This window comes from Microtus oregoni, unplaced genomic scaffold (genome assembly GCF_018167655.1).
Source record: "Microtus oregoni isolate MIOR12 unplaced genomic scaffold, Mior012 000008F_ref0000371, whole genome shotgun sequence".
Classification (NCBI taxonomy): Eukaryota; Metazoa; Chordata; class Mammalia; order Rodentia; family Cricetidae; genus Microtus; species Microtus oregoni.
The window spans coordinates 3,127,583-3,148,025 of NW_024543067.1; the positions used below are offsets into that span (position 1 = coordinate 3,127,583).

The following is a 20,443-nucleotide window of genomic DNA, read 5'->3' on the forward strand; positions in this document are numbered from 1 at the left end:
CCCCCAGCCAAGTTGTCTTCTGTTGCCAAGGCTTTCTCCTTAATAAACTTGAAAAAAACATAACTTCTGCTTGAAAACATTAGCGTGCTGGGGAAAGTCTCATGGGAGCCTGAGTGACCTTATAACGTGCTGACACTAGCCATGTATGAGGCTGGAAACACCGGCAGAGCATGCTGCACAGCTGCCCTCACCGTTTCTCAGACCTGACCTGCAGCTAGGATCCACTTCTTTGCTCTTTTTGTTATTCTTCTGAAGATGCACAGAGACTGCAGACACATTCCAAATATGAAGCCCTAGGTTTGTCCCTAACACTGTATGTGAAGATATGTGGATATTCAGCAAGAAATACCATAACGCTGGTTTAATAGTATGCCTTAAAAACCGTGGAGATGGTTGGGCAGTGGTGGTGCACACCTTTAATCCCAGTACTCAGGAGGCAGAGGCGGAAAAAAATCTATGAGTTTGAGGCCAACCTGGTTTACAGAGTAAGTTCCAGGACAGTCAGGGCTACAGAGAGAAACCCCATGTCAAAAAATAAGCAAGCAAACAAACAAAACAAAAATGTAAAGACATATACTGTGTACATCCATAGTTCTAGTACTTGGGAGGCAGAGGCAGAAGACTTGCAAGTTAAGGCCTGGGCTCTTTATAGGGTTCAAGGCTATTCTGGGTCATTTATTGACCAGACAACTCAAGAAACAAATGAAATGTGAAAAAAGAAAAACACCAAATAAATCAACGTCTATTCAAAACGCTGTTAAAAATCACATACAAAAACAATGTTGTGGGAATGGGGAGATGGTCAGCAGCTGGGAGCACTGGCTGTTCTTTCAGAGGACCTTTGTCCAGTTCCCAGCACCCACATGGCACCTCGTAACTGCCTGGGTGGGACCCTAGTCCTAGGGGATCCAGTGCTCTCTGCTGGTCTCTGTAGGCACTGCACAGTCTTGGCATACAAACATACATTCTCACAAACACTCATAAAATTATATGAAACATCCAAAAGTATTTAAAAATACGTTTATGAAAAAACATTGTTACATCTTTAACAAGACCCACTTAACAAGTTAATGTTTTTGACAATAAGGACTTAGTTTACATTAGACATTTATACTAAGTTTATTATCAGCATTGACATTGTTCTAGAAGATTAATTACTGCATTATACCATAAAGCTAAAAACAACAGTAAGAGATGAATTAGATTACAAAATCAACTAGAGTTATTAATAGGCTCTGTGGAAGATAGTAGTCTATATATGTAGTTAAATAAGAATTTGTTGTTTATTAAAGGAGCCAATCTATATCAATAAATCATTTATTGGTTATGTTTACTTAATGACTTTTGGACAACTCATATTGCATTTTTAGACTGTATAAAAGTAAATCATGTGAAATAAGTAAGCGGGTAATAATATCAGACAGTAATAATATCAGACACCCAAGGAGCCTAAGGAGTAAGGAAGATACAAAGTCAAACTGATTTGTAGACGGACATTTCTGCCCCACCCGGTTCTGCAGCCGTTCAGTCCCAAATAAACACATAGAGGCTTATATTAATTATAAACTGTTGGGCCTGTTGCTCAGGCTTATTACACATTAGCTCTTACAACTTAACCCGTAGTTCTTGTCTATGTTTAGCCACGTACCTTTTCTTGGCTTGGTACCTCTTCTCAGTGCAGCATTTTCATCTTGCTTCCTCTGTATCTGACTGGAGGCTGACTCTGCCTTTCCTCTTCCCAGAATTCTCTTAGTCTGGTCGCCCCACTTATACTTCCTGCCTGGTTACTGGCGATTCAGCATTTTATTAAACCAACACCAGTGACAAATCTTCACAGTGTACAAGAGCCATTAGTCTACAGTACAGAATTATATTTCTACATAGGAAATAGGAAATACATCACAAATTGTATGGCAAGCTGAGTCACAGGATGTGTTCTGTTGGGGTTTGTCAGCAGTCCAAAGGAAGGGAAAAAGAAACAAGTTTAAGTCAGATGTGGTGGCCTGCACTGTTAGTCCACCACTTAGGTTATGGAGGCAAGAAGATCAGAAGTTAATATTCTGCTCAAGTACAGGCTACATGAAACCCTGGCTCTAAAACATAAAATAAAAAACACAAGTATTTTCTGACTTCTCTGATAAAAAATTTTGCCACCACACCTTATTTTAATCTGGTTATTTGGTAACTCCATCCTGTATATGTTATTTTAAAATCTTAAAATCCCCCAAATTTACCTTCAAATCTATTAGATTATTGTATTCTTATGTCGACTTTATGGGAAGTTGGATTTCTGTAGAATTTATTGGCAAGTTGGGTATGATACATTAGAATCTTGGGTGGCTGTTGTCTGCCTTCGCTGGGTATCATTACTTTTGGTAGTGATGTAGAGATGTACTCAGGGAAGAAGAGAAGTAGTCGCTTCTAAGGGACTAACGGAGATCAGTGTTAAAACAGAAAAGAACTTGTGAGCATGACTAGGGGAGCGGGCACTGGGGTTTCCAGAATCTGGTATGAGGCCTGTCCAGATTTGTCAGTGCCTGATACTTACCAGCTTTGGTTAGTGTCCAAATTGACTTCTTAGGAGTAGGGCATTTTAGTGACTCATTGGGTATGAAGACTTACAGATGCTTCTATTTTAAAATACTTACGTGCCTAGTTTGATCTGTTAACATTTACCTCTTCCAACCCCCCTTAATAACAAGCTTAGCACCCATCATTTGCAGGGCTATTAATTTGATGATTCAGGGTTCCCTCTCACTTGGGAGTTTCTAGACTTTTCTTCTGGGTATGTGCTTTTAATCACTGGGTAGATCGTTAGCTGGTTTGTATTAGGGCTTGTGATGTGAACATACGCTGTCCTGGAAACCATCACTGGTCCTGGAACACAGACTCTCAGGTCTGGGAAGGATTGAGTTTTCTTCTCATACTTTGATATTTGATCTTAGAGTTTTCTTGTATTATTTTCCTCACCTTTTCAGACTTAAATTATCTATTGGTGCTTAAGTTTTGATAGTTGGGGATTTGGAGGCTTTGCTGCCATTTGGCACCTCACAGTCACTTGCCCAATTAGTCATATGTCTGGGTAGCCTGAGGCCAGCTGTTTTCTAGTGCTGAGGTATTGCACATCGGTTAGGGTGCTAAAGGGCACCCCGACTTTGAGCACCTCTGGGGAAAGGGTAGCAGCATAGTTAGATTCAGAGTCTAGATTTTAGAGTCAGGCTGAATTCCACACTCTTGCATTCTTGGGGCTTCCTGTCTTTAAGGGTGAGGGTGTGCATTGGATGTTGATGACAGGGAGAGGCAGCCTGTGGATAGAGAAACCGTCGGCGTGCAAATGCCCAGTTCTCCAGCAGTTCCACAGTAGAGTTCTGAAATAGCTTCAGCTTTCAGGCAGGCGTGTCTAGCCTTTTGACATTGAACACATTTCCAACAGCAAGGTTCACACCTTAAGAACTGCACACCTAAGTTACAAAAAGATAACCACACCTGTAAAGAGCTCATATTATTTTAAGTAAGTGTACAGTTTTGTGTTGTGGGTCATTCAGAGCTGTCCTGGGACACATGCTTCCTGGGCTACACAGAGAGTTTGAATAGTGAGTATTTGATGAGGTCCCAGGTTTTACCATGGAAGGCAGTGAAGGCTGTCAACAGGCTTTACCAAGAATCACTAACTTTGCAATACCCCAAGCCCTGGGCTTTGGAGACTCATGATTTTAATAATATACTAAGTATGTATCTGTCAACATATGCAAACAGCATCAGAAAGGCCCTGTGTCCATCCTGAATGGTATTTATTCAAGATGTACCTTACTATAGACAAGAAAAATCTTGTCCGTTTGGCTAGCATGAAGACAGCTGGATTACTATAAAAATATTTACTTGATTAATAGGTAAATGATGTTTTCAACAAGATCCAATCAAATGAAGTCATTTGTGATCTCACCTCATGATAGCAATTTTAACCCCGCCACTGTTCCAGAGTCATTGTGTGTGCAGTGACTGCTGTCGCTCTGTGGCTTCTGTGTCTCAGGAGCCCTTGGGTTTTGCTGTGCATGCTGCATGTGAACTTGGGGGAAGTCAGAGAGCAGGCAGAAGGATGCCCGATGCCTGACTACATGAAATCAAATAAAGTGGAGGAGGCTGGGTGACGCACAGTGCAGGGGCAGCTCCGTGGTCGCAGTGTCTAGTCAGCAGTAGGCACGGGTCTGCATGCGAGTCTCTGCCCAAGACAGTTTGGAAGGGCAGCATCAGTTTCCCTTTTCAGTATATTTGAACAAGCATGGGTTTGGTGACTACGAGGTTCTCTGTAAACTGTGACTGGCTCGTCCTGCCAGTTCTTTTTCTCTGACCAGCCAAGCTTTCTGTAGCTGTTTATACTGGAATCTAGATTTACTATGGCACATTGAGTGGGTTTTAGACACTCACTGTAAGATGAATTTTTCTAAATCTATTTGGGTCTATCTTATAAGTTCTTTGTCACTTCATTATTTTTCTCCTTTGTATTGCTGACAAAGAGAGTGGATTATTCTAAGAAAACCAGCATTTTATGTAGTGATTCTAGTAACTTAGGATTGTTTTTTAAAAACCAAAACCAAACCAACTAACCAAACAATCTAGGAGTTGTGAAGATGGCTCAGTGGTTAAGAGCTTGCCTTGCTTCTGCAGAGGACACAAGTTCAGTTCCCATCACCCAGAGTCCGGTGCTCACAACAGCCCTAACTCCAGTTCCAGGGGACCTGATATCTCTGGGCGTCCGTGGGCACCAGCATGCGCACACACCCACACGAAGACCCATACTGAAAAATTAAATCTTTAAAGAAAAGGACTGCTTGTCAGATTTTATTAGCTCTTCAGTGATCTGCTTTTGCTTTTATCTCTCTGACGTGATAGCTGCATGAATAATGCTCCCTGAAGTTCACATGAAATCAGGACCTCCCATTTGGGGTTTGGGTCATTCTTCTATACATGGAACACTTTAGTGAAATGTAATTCGCATGCTGTATGATTTTCTTATTTAAAATTTACTGAACGGTAATTTTTATTACTTCCTCATAGTTGCGTGAATCATCACCTTAATCAGTTTTAGAACACCGTCACAAACTGTTCCCCCACTACAAAACCCCAGCCAGCTCCAGTTTCCATCTCCCTGAGCTCCCACTCAGCCCTGGGTAAGCACTGTCCTGCTTTCTTCCTAGAGAGTCGCCTATGTGCACACTTCACATGGAGTCTGGATTCCTTGACAATGTTTTCAGAATTTGCCCATGTTCTGTCCCTTCTCACTACTTCCTTTCTGCTGGATAAATATTCCCTAGCGGGGTTGGACCGTACTGCATGTAATCCCTCTTCATATATTTGTATGGGATTCTTTTAAATTTAATCAGTTAATTTATCTTATGTGTATTGGTGTTTGGTCTGCATGTAAGTCTGTGTACCACATGCGTGCCTGATGCCCATGGAGGACAGGAGAGGGCAGAAGCCAAAGGAAGGTCTGGGATCCCCTAGGACTGGAGTTGCAGATGGTTGTGAGCCACCATGTAGATGCTGGGAATCGAACCAGGTTCTCTGAAGGAGCAGTGTTCTCATCCACTGGGACATCTCTCTATGGTATGCCTGGTATGTCAGAGAAGCACTTGATGTTTTTGTTCTTCCTGAAGTGCAGAAAAACACTTCACAGATATACGGTCCAGATGGTCAGGAGGAATCAACTACCTGCTAACCATCACCGCAGTGTCTTCTTGAAATAGCGAGAGTAATTGTTTGGACATTTGGGAATTACCTATGAAATCAAAACACAAATGCTTTAATATGGTGTTCTTGGTTAGAGTCTATAATTTTCTTGTAAGAAAAAAGTTAACTATATAAAGTGTCATCAAAATAATTTTTTTTTTTTGTAATTCTTATGTTTTTCTTTTTCCTGTTTTCCCTGTTTGTTTCCACATAGGGATTTCACAGTGTCCTTATTGGGCAGACCGGCCCTGGTTTGCTCACTCAGCACACAGTGGCTGAGGGGCTGGAGCTGAATACTCACTTTGCTCTCTTGTGGACCTTACCATGCCACATAGGCATATGACTTAACGCTCCTGCCCTTCTTCATGTCCTCATCAGTAAAACAGGAAACCATCAACTTTGTGCTTTGGTCGTGCAGATTAAATAAGTTAATGTAAACAAAGTTCCTTGCCATATGCCGTATGTACATTGGACTAGCTGTAATGTGTCAGTTTGCATGGCAGTATACAGGCGTGTTAATACATGTATCAAAGCAGGTTATTTGGTACTGTGTCTGATATATTTGATTTGTGACTTTTCTCACCTGTGTATATTCAGTTCTCAGTACCGTAGACATGTTAGCGCAGTTCTGCCTGTCAGCATCGTTCTCATGTGAACTCAAATGGATTGTGTTCTAAAAGGGGGGAGGGAAGAGGTAGGATCCAGAAGTGGTTAGTTAGCAAGAGAAAAGTGGCTCGAAGGTAGAAAACAACTGATGAATTCTCACATGCTCCAACACAGATCCTTTCCTGTGGTAATGACTAATTACTGACCAAAGGAATAGAGTCTTAAAATTATTATGTTCATTATGGGTTTCAGAATTGGAATTTTCTTTGACTTTCATTATGAATAAGACCTTCCAATATATACATCTATCAAAACATGTATATACCACCGACTGTATTGTCCTTATTGCTCCTTAACTACTCAGTAAGGATGGGGGGGGGGGTTTACGATGAAGAAAATGGTTCGGCTCCCTTCAGTGTTTATCATTTCAGTGGTGCTATTCTCTTGCTTCTTGACCAATTGTTTGACCAGTTGTACACTCGTCCACTTCTTGCTTTGCAGGCTTGTGTTACATGACGTTTGTACCTAGGGAACAATGCACAGGTGTTGGGGACTAGTATTTGTGGGAGCGCCCTTTCCTGAATGACTCTTTGGGAAGTTTCCCTGTACCCCATTGAGAAAGGGCATCAGGGGTGTGTGGAGCTCAGTTCTGCTAGAGGCTTTTAAGCACCACCAGGCGGTAGCAATCTTTATCTGAGAAGCAGAGAAGCCAGGCTAGCTCACCACACTCATGGGGAAGAGGAGCTGGGGTTCAAGCTGCGTGGGCTCCTGTGCCTCGTTATGCCAGCTTCCCTCCTAACACTCCTGCCCTTCATTCCCCAAGGGAAGTCTTGCTTCTGCCCATGCTATTTTCAGCGTGTGGCCTTCTAATGAACTTTGAAGTGTTCTGATCCGTCCTCAGTGTCAGATAGACTTACTTAAACATTTCTTTCCAGTGGTTTTGATGCTGTGTCTCTCTGTAGCTAACTTTTATAACAAGAAAGTAGAAAAAGATTAATCTGGAGAAGGGGGAGCCAATGTTCTCTTTTCTTTCTTCCATGATTAAATAGCATTAATGAAAAATCAAAATGGAAAATACATAATACATCAGACTTATTTCCATCCCCTTCCAGGACTGTCAAATTCGCATATTCTGATTTGTTTAGCTACCAAACCAGAAAGTAGATGGAACTTCATGTTTTTCATACAACTTTTTTTTAAAGGTTTATTTAACTTTATTTTATGTGCATTGGTGTGAAGGTGTCAGATCCCCTGCAACTGGATCTTTAGACATCTGTGAGCTGCCATGTGGGTGCTGGGAATTGAACCCAAATTTTCTGGAAGAGCAGTCAGTGCTCTTAACCACTGAGCCATCTCTCCAGCCCCAATACAACTTTTTTTTTATAATTGTCTTTATATTACTATGCAGTTTTCTTAATTATTTCTATGATTGCTTAATATGCCATTTTTATATTTAAAGATATGAAAGCATGTAGATTTCTATTGTCATAGTTTTCTACTGTCTAGCTGGTTTCTAATTATTTCTCATAGTAACACTGTAGTGAACATGTTATGTGCAGCCATTAATAATAATGCTGTTGTAGATTATTTCCTTGGGTTCTTGAAGGATATTGTCAAATTACTTTCTGAAAGTGGCCTACCAATTTATATTACTGTTTTAATATAGCTTTAACCAATGTTGCCAGCCTTTGATGTGAAGGTTTTTCAGTAGGAGTGTCTACTTAACCACAGCCTTTGTAACCATGGTTTTCAGAAATATAGTGAGATGGGGCTGGAGAGATGGTTCAGCAGTTAAGAGTGTTCTTTGCTCTTACAGAGGACCCAAGTTTAGTTCCCAGAACCCATGCTGGGTAGCTTATAACCACCTATAACTCCAGCACCAGGGAATCTTAGGCTCTTTTCTGGCCACATGGTACACACACACACACACACACACACACACACACGCACGCACGCATACATGCACATATGCATGCATGTATTCACACATGCATACATGTGCACATAAATAATAATAACTAATAGCTAATACATATTTTTTAAGAGGCAATATAGTAAGTATGTATGAGTGTGTGACTCAATACTTTTTAGAGAGTGTCACTATAAAGGCTCAAAGAAGTAGCTCCCCCAAACTAGATTTTGGGGGACTGGAGAAATGACTCAGCAGTTAAGATCACTGGTTGTTTTTTTTCAAGGACCTGGGTTTGGGGCAGGAGAAGTGGTTCAGCTGTTAAAGACTAAGCTCACAACCAAAGGATCTAGGTTTGATTCCCAGCACTTACCTGCTAGCTTATAATTGTCCGTAGCTCTAGACCAGGGGATCCAGCACCCTTCTCTGGTCTCTGAGTACCCAGTGCACACGTAGTGTATGGACGTAAATGCATCTCATAAAATTAAAAAAAAAAAATCTTAAAAAAGTCTAGATTTCATTTACCACTACTTCCAAATATATAGACTTTATTTTCTGATATAACCACTAGTGAGCATCCTTGAGAAACACATGTGTAGGAAAGGAGCCAACTTTGGTACAGTGGAAATTACCTGCTGCAGGAGAGACAGGGGGATGCTTGTATCTCAGTGTTTCATACCGGTGGTAAGAGACCTAGCCTTGTTGATTCATTCAGTAAGTAATTACCCAGAACCTACAACATGCCAGGCTTTTCTTCACCTATAACAGTGAACAAAACCAAGAAGTCCTGGCTCCCAAATATACTGTGAGACAGGAAAAATCAATACAGATCCAGCCGCCTAAGGGAAGATTCTGTGTGTATTGTCTTAGACTTGCATTCTGGGGAGAATGTTTCCATGTCTATCCAAACAGGGCCGACTCTGATTTAAACAGATACATTGTCCTTAAACTCAAGAAACTCGTAATGTGCCAGGGGAAACAATTATATAGAGTGATAATTACTGTGGTGGTAATATATATACCCAGTGTGTTCAAAGAGAGATAAAGGAGCAGAGCATAACCCGTAGTTGAGGGGGAGATGATGCATGTTTAAGCTGTTGTCGTGCAGCTGAACTACATTGTTACCCGTGGCTACTGTGCACTGAAAATGGTGGAATGAAAATGCTTTCATTGACTAAATGCCTCATTTTAATTAAATCATAAATATACTCATAGTCACTTCCGTGCTTTTCCATGATTATGTGATTCTTATGTTGCCTCCCACAGGTTACTGGAGCCACAAAACATTTCCATTATGGATAGGGAGCACAATTGGATTAGGAATCTTATTGAAAAATTTTACAAAGTTACAGAATAGCATGAAAGTAGTCTGTAGTCATTCTCAGCCTGTGGGCCTTGACCCCTTTGGTTTCACAGGCATCACCTAAGATCACCAGAAATCATAGATTTATACATTAGCACTCATAGCAATAGCAAATTACAGCTATGAAGTAACAATTTTATGTTTAGGGGCCATCACAACATGAGGTACTGTATTAAAGGGTCACAGCAATAGGAAGGCTGAGAACCTCTGGGCTGTAGTGTGGCAGGTAGGAGGGGTAAAACAGACATTTGGTTCTGTCTGTCTGTCCTGGGCAACATCAGCTCCTAAAGTTTTGGCATCTGTAAGATGTGATAGGAGTCAAATGAATCCCATAATATAATTTTAGAAAATAAGTGATAATTTTACTTTTAAAAGATTGCTTCAGGCTGATTCAAAAGAAATAAAAGTTGTTGGTACTCAGCTGTCACCAGCTGATGATAGAGGCGGAAGGTATGATTAGCAATGCTGCAGAAAAGGATTAACCTGGCGTCTGCCCAGCAATTATCACGTGCAAGAAGGATAGTCACCAGCAAGCCGAGTCCCAGACCCTCAATTGTTTCTTTCAGAGGAGCTGGAGGCATAATGAAGTCATTGGTGACATAGCTTCCTGGGATCCCTCCATCACTACACACAGCTTGCAAAGCAACTTTAGGTTGCCTTTTCCTTAGACGGTTGAGTGCTTTCGACTTAGAGGAAAGTTCATGAACTAAGAAGAGTAGTTAGACACAGATGTTCGTATCTTTCCACTAGCCGTACCCTATTACCTTTAAATGCCTGTTAAAAACCACGCTTTGATTTTCACCTTCACGATATAAATGGCCATCTCCAGGCTTAGCAAATGAAACGGAGTTACTTATGGTAAATGTACGTAGTTATGCACTCCAGGCCCTTGACCGAGCTTTCCCAAAGGACAGGCAGTGTCTTTGAAAAATCCTATTAGAAGATTTTATTTGCAGGTGCGCTGAACACAAGGCTGGAAGCCTCCATGTTTTATTGCCTCCCAACTTCATCATGCCTGCTCACTCTGTTGAAAACTGGCAAAACGATCCACATCAGTTCTTTTATTCTCCCGTTACGACTCTGTGCAAATAAAAGCATCTTGGGGAATTTAATGAAGCAGTACGTCCTTGGAGGGAGCTTTGGAGAATCCAGTACACAATTCTTTGTCTTTAATACTAGAGGTCTTTGCGTCAGATTGACAAGAAGCACATAAAGCCCTCACTGGTAGACTAGTGTTGCCACAGAACAAGCCTGAGTCAGACACGTTCCTGTGTAGCAGGGACCTTTGAGATGGATGTGTTCAGAGGGTTTTGGGGGTGTACCAGTGGGCAATTGGGACAGCGGAAGCTAGAGCAGAGCTGTGGAACTATCAGCTCGTTTTAGAAATGGCCTAGTTAAGCTGGGAAATCGGGGCTGATACTTATGGTGGGGGGGCATGAAGGGGGTGGATGGTGGGGGAGCGGGGAGGGGATGGAAGAGTTGCAAATTACTCGACACTTGTGGGAATCTGTCCTGGCTGAAAGGCCGTACCAAAGCTGCCTTTGCCCTTCACAGGCATTATTGGCTTGTCCTCTAATCTGGGAAAGACTGCAATAATGGATCTCTGCTGCAGAGGTTCAGGCAGCAGACAGGACAGGTGACATGTGTGCTTGTCATTACATACTGGCTTCAGGTTCTGTGCAGCCCTAGCTTATCAGCTTCGTGTTCCTATTGCTGGCCTATGCAGATGTAAGCGGGCATTGACGACTACCATACGGGTAACTCAGATTCTGCTTCAATCCCAAAGTTTTGGTACTTTGTTATCAGTGATGGATGTTTGGACACCTCCCAGCTAATGAAGCCACAGGATTATGGGTAATATAGCTCCGAACTGCCAGCCCAAGTGAGATGGAGATCAGGGCTGGTTTGTCATGTGTTTGTCTGCAGGTTTAACCTCTACTACGCACACCTTTTCTGACGCTCTGGGCTGGTTGTAATCAGTGCTGAAGAAAGCAGCTCTCTGCCTTAGTTCCAGGTGGTAGCAACCCTTGATATACGTCGCCAGGAGTTCTTAACTTGGCGTTAACAGGCATCTCACCAATGATGACGTGCACATGAAAACACTGTTCAAGAGGCTTGGTAAATACAGCCCTCTGCTAAGGGTTAAGAAAACAAAACCAGCTATTTTCCTCTTTTCCAGCATCTCTTCCTAAATGAAGACAAAACCTGTAAGCATGTAAAGAAATCTGAGAAATGGCCAACTTAGTGTTTCTATTTGTTTTCTGCTAACCATTTCTGAGTGGAAATAAATTTGTACTTGGCAGTGGGTGGTTCTCCGTCATAGTTCTCAAGAATTTTTAGTATGTTTGGGGGCTCACGACACCTTCTGTTTTACACACTGAAGGATCATTTCGGTGTTTGCTTCAGCCTGTAAGCTGCAGACGTTTACAAGGTGATTTTTTAGCAGAGCTCAGAATGCTTTCTCTGTGGCTCCCTGTCTGTGTTTCTTCAGTACCTCGTGCCCCTCTGTGTTGGCACTGTTTGAGAGTCACAGCACTTGGCTTGTGTCTTTCACACCCAACAAGAGCTCAGTAAGGACAGGAGCTGCCCAATCTGCCACTGAATCTCAGGTCTCTGTGTAATGCTCAGTGCTTCTTTGAAGAACCATCAAATGCCAACGGTGTTACCACCCAGTCAAACACCACCAGTTTAACTGACCTTTAGTTTCTATTATTTTGAAGCCAGGCTTATAGAAACATGGCCTTAACAGGGAAGATTTAGAGCCTGACATAATACATTATTATATTACTAAAGGAATCTTTGGGGAAACTTTTCACATCTACTTAATTAAAGTTTACATATAGGAGGCACAATACAAAAAGAGGACAGGGGACATTCAGTCTTTGTCTTTAGCTATTACCTGGGCCTCTTTGGCTTGGAAGGGTTTATCCTTTTTCTTTCTCCATATCTGGCTCTAACCTATCTTTAAGGATATGAAAACAAGACTAATTTGAGTGTTATCTATGGTCTGGCTTAGAAGACCATACAACTTCTTAAATTTTATGCATTTCTGTGTGTGTGTTTATATGCATATCCCATGGAAACTTTCGAGCACTGGTTCTCCTCTTACCATGGGTTGAAGGGTTGGGTGTCAGTCACAAGGCTGGCACAGCAGATGCTTCTGCCTGCTGAGCCATCTTGGTGGCTCCCATGTATAGGACTTTTTAATGGTCTAGTAGTCGTTCTAGTTGAGTATCCCTTATCTGGGATGCTTGGGACCAGAACATGTGGAACTTAAGAAAACATGGAATATTTGCTATTTGCTCTATGGACAGTACTCCAGTCTAAATGCAGAATTTATTTATGTTATATATACAACACATACATCGCCTCATGATAACTTTACATATTTTTAGTAATTGTGTGTATAAGGCAAGCTTTCATGGTATGAAATTTTCACAAATCATGTCAGTGTTCAAAAGTTTTGGAGTTAAAGCCGGGCAGTGGTGAGGTACACCTTTAACCCCAGCATTCAGGAGGCAGAGACAGGACTATCTCAGAGTTTGAGGCCAGTCTCATCTACAGAATGAGTTCCAGGACAGCAAGGGCTGCACAGATAAATCCTGTCTACCCCCCCCACACACACACCCCAAAAAGAAGTTTTGGATTTAAAACATTTCTGATTGAGTGTTTTGGACCAGGATGCTTAAACCAATACTACAAATTGTAATTTTATCTTCTATATTAACCTTGGACAAATATACAAAAGAACCATCAGTGTGTATAGCTGGGTCCCAATGGCTTCCTTGGGGAGGGGGTGAGAAGGCGTGGCATCAATGGCATAGATACTGGGAGTCAGGCCTGCAGCAGACTCATTTATTTAGCAATGGGAGTGCACGCCTTTAATCCCAGCACTTGGGAGGCAGAGGCAGGCGGATCTCTGTGAGTTCAAGGCTGGCCAGCCTGATCTACAAAGTGAGTTCCAGGATAGGCTCCAAAGCTACAGAGGAACCCTGTCTTTGGGGGAGAGGGAGTGTGGGCCTCTACCTCCTGGCAGTGTAGATACTTCTATATACACATATTTAACCTCTTTCAATGTTCAAAAACACTTTGTTATGGAGAATTCCAAATCTTCCTTTTACTCATTTCAGGCAGTTATACTTTTCTTCTGTATACTTGCATACAGGTTTACACGTGCATGTGCATGCTCAATTTCTTATTCCTTTTTATTTTAATATTTTTTACATTTTAATATCCTTTTTTATTATTTCTGGAAACTTTTCAGTTGCTATGTCTTCAACTATTTCCTCTGTTCCATCACATCTTCCTCTTATGCATATGTTAAATCATGTCATTTTTGTCCTCCACTGGGAAGAGTATTCTGGTTTCTGAGTTTAACTTCTTTGTTATTTGTCTTGGGCATCTTGAGGTACTGACCACCTCCTTGACTATATTTAATTACTGACAAGCCTGACTGCCTATGTTAGATTTTTAAAAAAATGTTCAGCATTTCCTCGACTTTTTCTTTGCATGCTTATCACTCTGCTAGAGTTTGAGAACTCCGGTTTCAGCAGAGCTTTTCCCCTGAGCCTTGGTTTCCTTCTGGCAAATAGAAAAGCAGAGCACATACAGTCCCGCCAGCAATCTTTTGAGGATTGTAAAGAACTCATGGATGAAGTGGGAACCTTGGCTAAGACCTGTTCTCTTCCTCCCAAGTTCAGTCTCTGCTGAGGGTGGCGCTACATGGTTGCTTGGTTCTGTTGCTTCCTAACAGGTAGTGTTTGTGAGAGAAGACCTAGCACTTACCGGCAGTCTATTAATCTGTGGAATCTGGGGAAAGAATACAAATCACATTTTAAAAGTGCTACTGCAGCACATTTTCCTTTGGCTGGGTTTATATGGGACGTTAATTGGAAGAAACAGATAGCATTAAATCCAGTTGTCACTTGGTTACGTCTGTTAAAAAATCATTAAAAATTTTGAACCATTGGGCTTCTTGGCTCACTCAAAAAATTTCACGGCTCATAACATGTCTCCTCTGCACTTAAAGGATGTTCCGTTATCAGCCTGGTTTCTGAGTATTTGCCGTGTGAAGAACTGCAATCGCTTCATACTGACTGCTTATAAGAAGATTTAGCAGTTTTCCTGGAGTTGACTTTGGAGTCATGGACTTGGGTTTAAAGCCTGGCTGGGGCTGCTTATTTAATGCCTGAGCCTGAGTTTGTTCATCTTTGGAGCCAGGATGGTACCTAAACAGCGAACTGTTCGGAAGAGAGGAGACTGTGTGTTTAGGAATTCCTGGTTAATAAGAAATCAGCCCTTGATAGCATGAAAAACGGCAGCCGGAATGAAATATACTGCCACTGGATCAATATTTTAATATGACTAAAGGAAAAAGAAAGCTCGGTATTCTTACACCTTTTATGGAAAAGGTCACATTGTAAAGAGAGATTTTTGACAGGAGGGGGTTAAAGTAAAGAGCAAATATTGATGTGTAATAAAAATAACCAGGAATCCACTGCTTTTGAGTGACGGACGCTACCGGGAAGCGCAGCATCCTCTTGTAGGAGTCTCCTTCATTACAGTGTGGGTGCCACGCTGCCCTTTGGCTTTTCTTCTCTCCCTGGATACTGTAGCTGTGTTTTCTCTGTAACTCCCATCCTTACTGCTTGCTTTTCTCCTTTGGGACAGCAGTAGCTCACAGCAGCACGAGCTGATGTGATGTTGGGTCTTTGTATTTGTTTGTCAAAGGGAAATCCCTCTGACTTTATGTTATAGAAGGAAATCTAAGCATTAACAAACTGAGTGTTGGTCTGAACGGTTGCAGATAAAGAAACTGCTCTAGTGTGAGGCTTCAGGCCCTCCTGTGCATTCTGTACAAATAATAGTGTTTTCTAGAACTACTGCTTTAGAAATTACCATGGAGTAAATATCATGAATTTCAGCAGTCTCCAAATTCTTCCTCCATGAGTAATTTTACTGCAGTGGGCATTATTTAATTATTTAATACAAAGAAACATTCTTTTTCCTCATGTGGACAGCTGTCTTCCAAAGTACAGACCACAGTGCAGACATTTGAACAACACAAGGGCTATGTTGTTATTTTGTAGTTGTTTTTCTTGTCAGCCTATGAAAGTGCGATCCTGGTCATGGGTTTGTAGAGCTGGCAGAAACCTAGGAGACCCAGTCCCTCTCATTGCCTGCCACCCAAGGAGAGGAAGCATTTTTCTGAAGTCAGCTAACTAATGACAGAGCCAGGGAGAGGAATCCTCATCTGTTAACGCCACAGTGCTGCGCTCCTCTGGAGGAGACTGCCCGCTCCTTCCTGGGTTCCAATGCTAGTTACTCTTGGGGTGAGGGTTTTTTTTCCCATGACTGACTGGTGTTCTTTTGTTTCCTTGTGAGGGTGTCTGAGAACAAGCTAACAGTATTTTCTTTGTAGCAATTCAACAGTGTAAGGCATAATGGGGCGTTTGTCTTTATCAGTTTTAGGAATAAGAAAGAAATGGTTGTAGCTCAAATTCTTTGCCTTCATTGTTGATAGGCAGCTATTTATTCATTTGTTTGTTTATTATTTATTTGTGGATTATAATGTGTGTGTACATGTGTATAAGTACATATGCATGCACGTGCACGGGAAGGCCAGAGTGAACATCCTATGTCTTCCTTGACTACTCTTCACATTATATATAAACAATTATAAATATATTATTTATTTTATTATGCATGTGTATAGGGAAGTGCACGTGCCACAGCGTATGCATACAGAGTCAGTTCTCTTCTCCCGTGTGGATCCTGGGGGTTGAGTTCAGTTCGTCACACTTGGGGGCAGGTGCCTTTGTCCACTGGGCCCTCTATCTTGTTTTTTTGACACAGTCTGTCACTGAATCTGGAGCTCACCTGTTCAGCAAGACTTGATGGCAGCAAGTGCCACGGATCCTCCCGTCCCAGTCTGCCCAGCGCAAGGATTTCAGGTGTACACCATTAGAGGCCTCAACCTTTCTTTGCAGGGCACTTTGCCCTGCCTTTTCCATTTTTGAGATTATAATATAATCACACCATTTCCCCTTTCCCCTTTTCTCCTTCTAAACTGTCCCATAACCCCTCCCTACCCTCCTTCAAACTCAAAGCCTTTTTTTTTGTTATTGCACACATATGTGCATATACATATATTCCTAAATAGAACCTACTTAGTCCACACAATGTTGCTTATATGTATGTTTTCAGGAATGACCCTTTGGCACCGGACAACCAGTGGTGTGCTCTTCCCTGGCAAAAGCCATCTCTCCCACTCCCAGCTTTCCACAGTTGCCTACAGTTTTTTGTATAGGTTGTGGCCTCCTGGCTCTTTTGAGGCTGCCTTCTCCTTCTCTTTCCTGCTCTGTTTCCAGGACAGGTCGTGAGATTCAGAGAGTTCAGAAGCATGATTGAAAAGGATGTGTGAGCTAACCAAAGAACCTAAGAAAAGATATTGAATTGGAAATCCAGTCAATACTTTGCAAATTAACTTTCAGAGTGCCTCTAGCTCTTTAGATAGGAATCTCTCTGAAGTAGAAATGTTTGTCTTTTCTAGGAACACAATGAAAATCCAAGAATGGTGGTTTAGGAGTTGCTCAGGTCTCTCTAGAAAAAAAAATGAATATTTCCTTCTTGAATCGTATTTAACTTTGACAAATCTCCCTCTTAAAAATTTATTTGAAGCTGTGTGCTAGTGGCTTATGGCTTTAATTCCAGCACTCAGGACGCAGAGGCAGGCAGATCTCTGTGAATTCGAGGTCAGCCTGGTCTATAGATTGAGTTCACGGCCAGCCTAATCCACAGGCTGAGTTCCAGGACATCCACTGCTACACAGAAAAGCCTGTCTCAAAAAACCAAAATTAAAAAAGGAATTCATTTGATGGGCTTGCTTCCGGAAAGAGACCATATTGAAAACATGTTGTAATATGTTTTGTTTGTTTGTTTACTGTCTAGACACACAATGAAAAAGTTCATATAATTTGAAGAGCATGTTCATTCATTTAGATAGCCCTTATTAAGAACATATAAAGGTCTCTGCCGCTTGCGTCTGGCGGTGGAGGGGGGGAGGAGGCAGAAATCTTTAATAAATAAATAAATTGATTAAAAAAAGAACATATAAAGGTTTAGGCGTCATCTCAAATGATGGAAAGTGAGAGTGGGCTGATTGCAGTCTGCTACAGACACAGGCTGCTAAAGAATAACAGTTCAGATCTGGGATTGTAGCTCAATTGGTAGATGCTTGCCTGGTATAGTATGCACCATGCTTTGGTGGGTGCTTGCCCAGTATGCACCGTGCTTTGGTGGGTGCTTTCTCAGTATGCACAATGCCTTGGGTTTGATCCCTAGCATCTCATAAGCCAGATGTGGCGGCTTGCACCTGCAATTTCAATACTCAAGAGGTAAAAGCAGGAGGATCAGGTATCCAAGGTCATCCTTGGCCATATAAGGTGTTCAAGACCAACCTGGGCTACACTATACACTGTCTCAAAAGAGAAATAGAAAAGAAAAGAATAACCGTTCAGCATGCTACATATTTCAGTGGAGTACCACAAAAACTATCCATATCTCCCAGGGGGAGAGGTGGAACTAGAGCCCCTACAGTGTTGTCTAGGGAACCTAGGGTGGACTTTACAAAGACACGGCAGAGCTTTGAGTTTCATCTTAAAGTTTCAGCAGACATTGTCCAGCCAAAAAAAGGATGTGGGTCAAAATGGTGTGTTTGTACCTTCCCAGTTTTAACTAAAATCAGCACTTACCATGTTCTCTTGCTTTGTATTTTGAATTAGAGCTCCAAGCGAGAATGGAAGCCCTTGGAGGACCGTAGCTGCACAGACATACCATGGCTGCTGCTCTTTGTCCTCTTCTGCATCGGGATGGTAAGGACGCTCAGGCTAACCAGCCTCGGCTCTGTATGCAAGGGAACGAGGCAGGAGGGGTAGCTTCCAGCGGATCTCTGTGTGTGTATCTTATCTCTTCCCTACAGTTATAATTGGGATAATTGGAGGGCCTGAGAAGCCATCAAGGGGGGTTAATTTCTCTCTAGTGCAATTCAGTAGTAGTATTTGGTATTCCCTTGCTATTTTACTTTCTTTTATTTGTCTGTTTTGTTGCATGAAAACTGAGATTAGAAAAGGAGCCAATGAGAGTCTTAACCCTTTCACCCAATTATTTGAGGAAGCCAGATCATTTGATGCAAGTTTGTAGTCAAGTGTTTCTGTCCCTCCTCCCAGCTCCCAAATCATGACACGGAGACTTATTATTAATTATGAAAGCTCAGCTGATAACTTAGGCTTGTTACTAACTAGCTATAACTTAACCCATTTTATCAATCAACTTTTTTTCTCGTGACTTTATTACCTTTACTCTACTGCCCATGCTGCTTCCTCTCCATCTAGCTGTTGACTCTATTTCCGCACTTCTTCCCAGCATCCTCTCTGCCCCCCAAATCCTGCCTAGCTATTGGCCATTCAGCTTTTTATTAAACCAATCCTAGTGACAAATCTTTGCAGTGTACAAGATTATTCCACAGCACCGGTTTCTTTGGAATCTTATCTTGAATGGTTAGCTGAGGATGCTGAGTACCAACTCCTCCAGCCATACAAGACTCCTGGTTATTTTTGGGCTGGTCACTTCTTTTCCCAGAGACTTGGCATGTCTTTGGAATTGTGAGGGTTTAGCTATTCAATATCCATCACACTTTTGAGTTCTCACAGTTTGAGTTCTTCCTGCAGGGGAAGAGGCTTCCCAGTGCTTTTTTCCCTCAGGTCAGCCCTAGGCCCACTGTGATGGGTGGCATCTCTCTGGAAATCAGGATGTTGGTAGAGAGTATGAGGAGCAGAGTCTCAGGGCAATGTGCTGGGCATGCTGCCTGCCTGCCGGGGTTCTGGATATAGGGATTCATATAGGCAGGGTGGTAGGCCCCAAAATGATTGACAGCTGGGTTACACTGACCGGTGTTTGGAACCTTAGAGGGCTTATAGATTAAACCTCAAACCTACTGAAGAAGACTCTCAGGCCACTTGGCTAATGAATGGAAGAGCTGCTCGCCCAGCTCTGTGCTTGGTCAGCGTTTTCTAGCACCCCTTCCCTCTTCATCAAGGGAACTCTTGTTTGTAATGAGAACTAAGCCTGATTAAGTACTAAGTACTGATTGTCTCAGAGGACTTGCTGATCTCCACTGCCTTCTGCTAGGCCCCTTCCTACTGACAAGTCTTCCTGAGACTTCTGGATTGCACGTGGGGAACCACTAGAGGCCTCAACCTTCTTCTTACAGGACACTTTGCCCTGCCTTTTCTATTTTTGAGATTATAGTATAATCACACCACCTCCCTTTTCCTTTTCTCCCTCTAAACCTCCCATATCTCCCTCCCTACCCTCCTTCAAATTCAAGGCCCTTTTTCTGTTGTTATTGTATACATATCTGTACATGCATATATTCCTAAATATAACCCAGTTAGTGCTTCGTTCTCCAACTCTTAGTCTTCCACTCAGCGTGCAATCACACTGTCTTGAGCAGCCTTGGTCTTGTGATCTGTATTTTTGGCCCCATCTTCCCGCATTTTCTATAGAGGTTCTTTTGGGAAGTGTTGGTTTTTGTCTGTAATGAAAGTCGTCAGGATTCCTTGGCTCTCTGCACACCGCAGACATCATGTGTGACGCATAGCTAGTAGCCACAGATGTAGGTACAGTTCTCATCCCCAGCAGAGGAAAAGAAAACAGTACATTTGAATGAGATACGATAAACTTAGGAACATAAGGAGTATTTGTTTCAAAGATAAAAAAGTACAGTTTTACCACATTTAGGACACATAGAAAAAGTCAGAATACTAATTTCCGAACTC

At 42.0% G+C, this 20,443-nt stretch overlaps 1 protein-coding gene across 3 annotated transcripts in view; it reads left to right on the top strand.

Annotated features, from left to right (window-relative positions):
• Window positions 1-20,443, top strand: part of Slc44a1 (solute carrier family 44 member 1) — a 157,280-nt gene that overhangs the window by 21,556 nt on the left and 115,281 nt on the right. For all 3 annotated transcript variants that reach the window (XM_041656922.1, XM_041656921.1, XM_041656920.1), the window contains exon 2: window positions 18,389-18,478. In XM_041656922.1, the coding sequence (XP_041512856.1) occupies window positions 18,389-18,478 (90 nt within the window). The remainder of the gene's footprint in view (window positions 1-18,388; window positions 18,479-20,443) is intronic.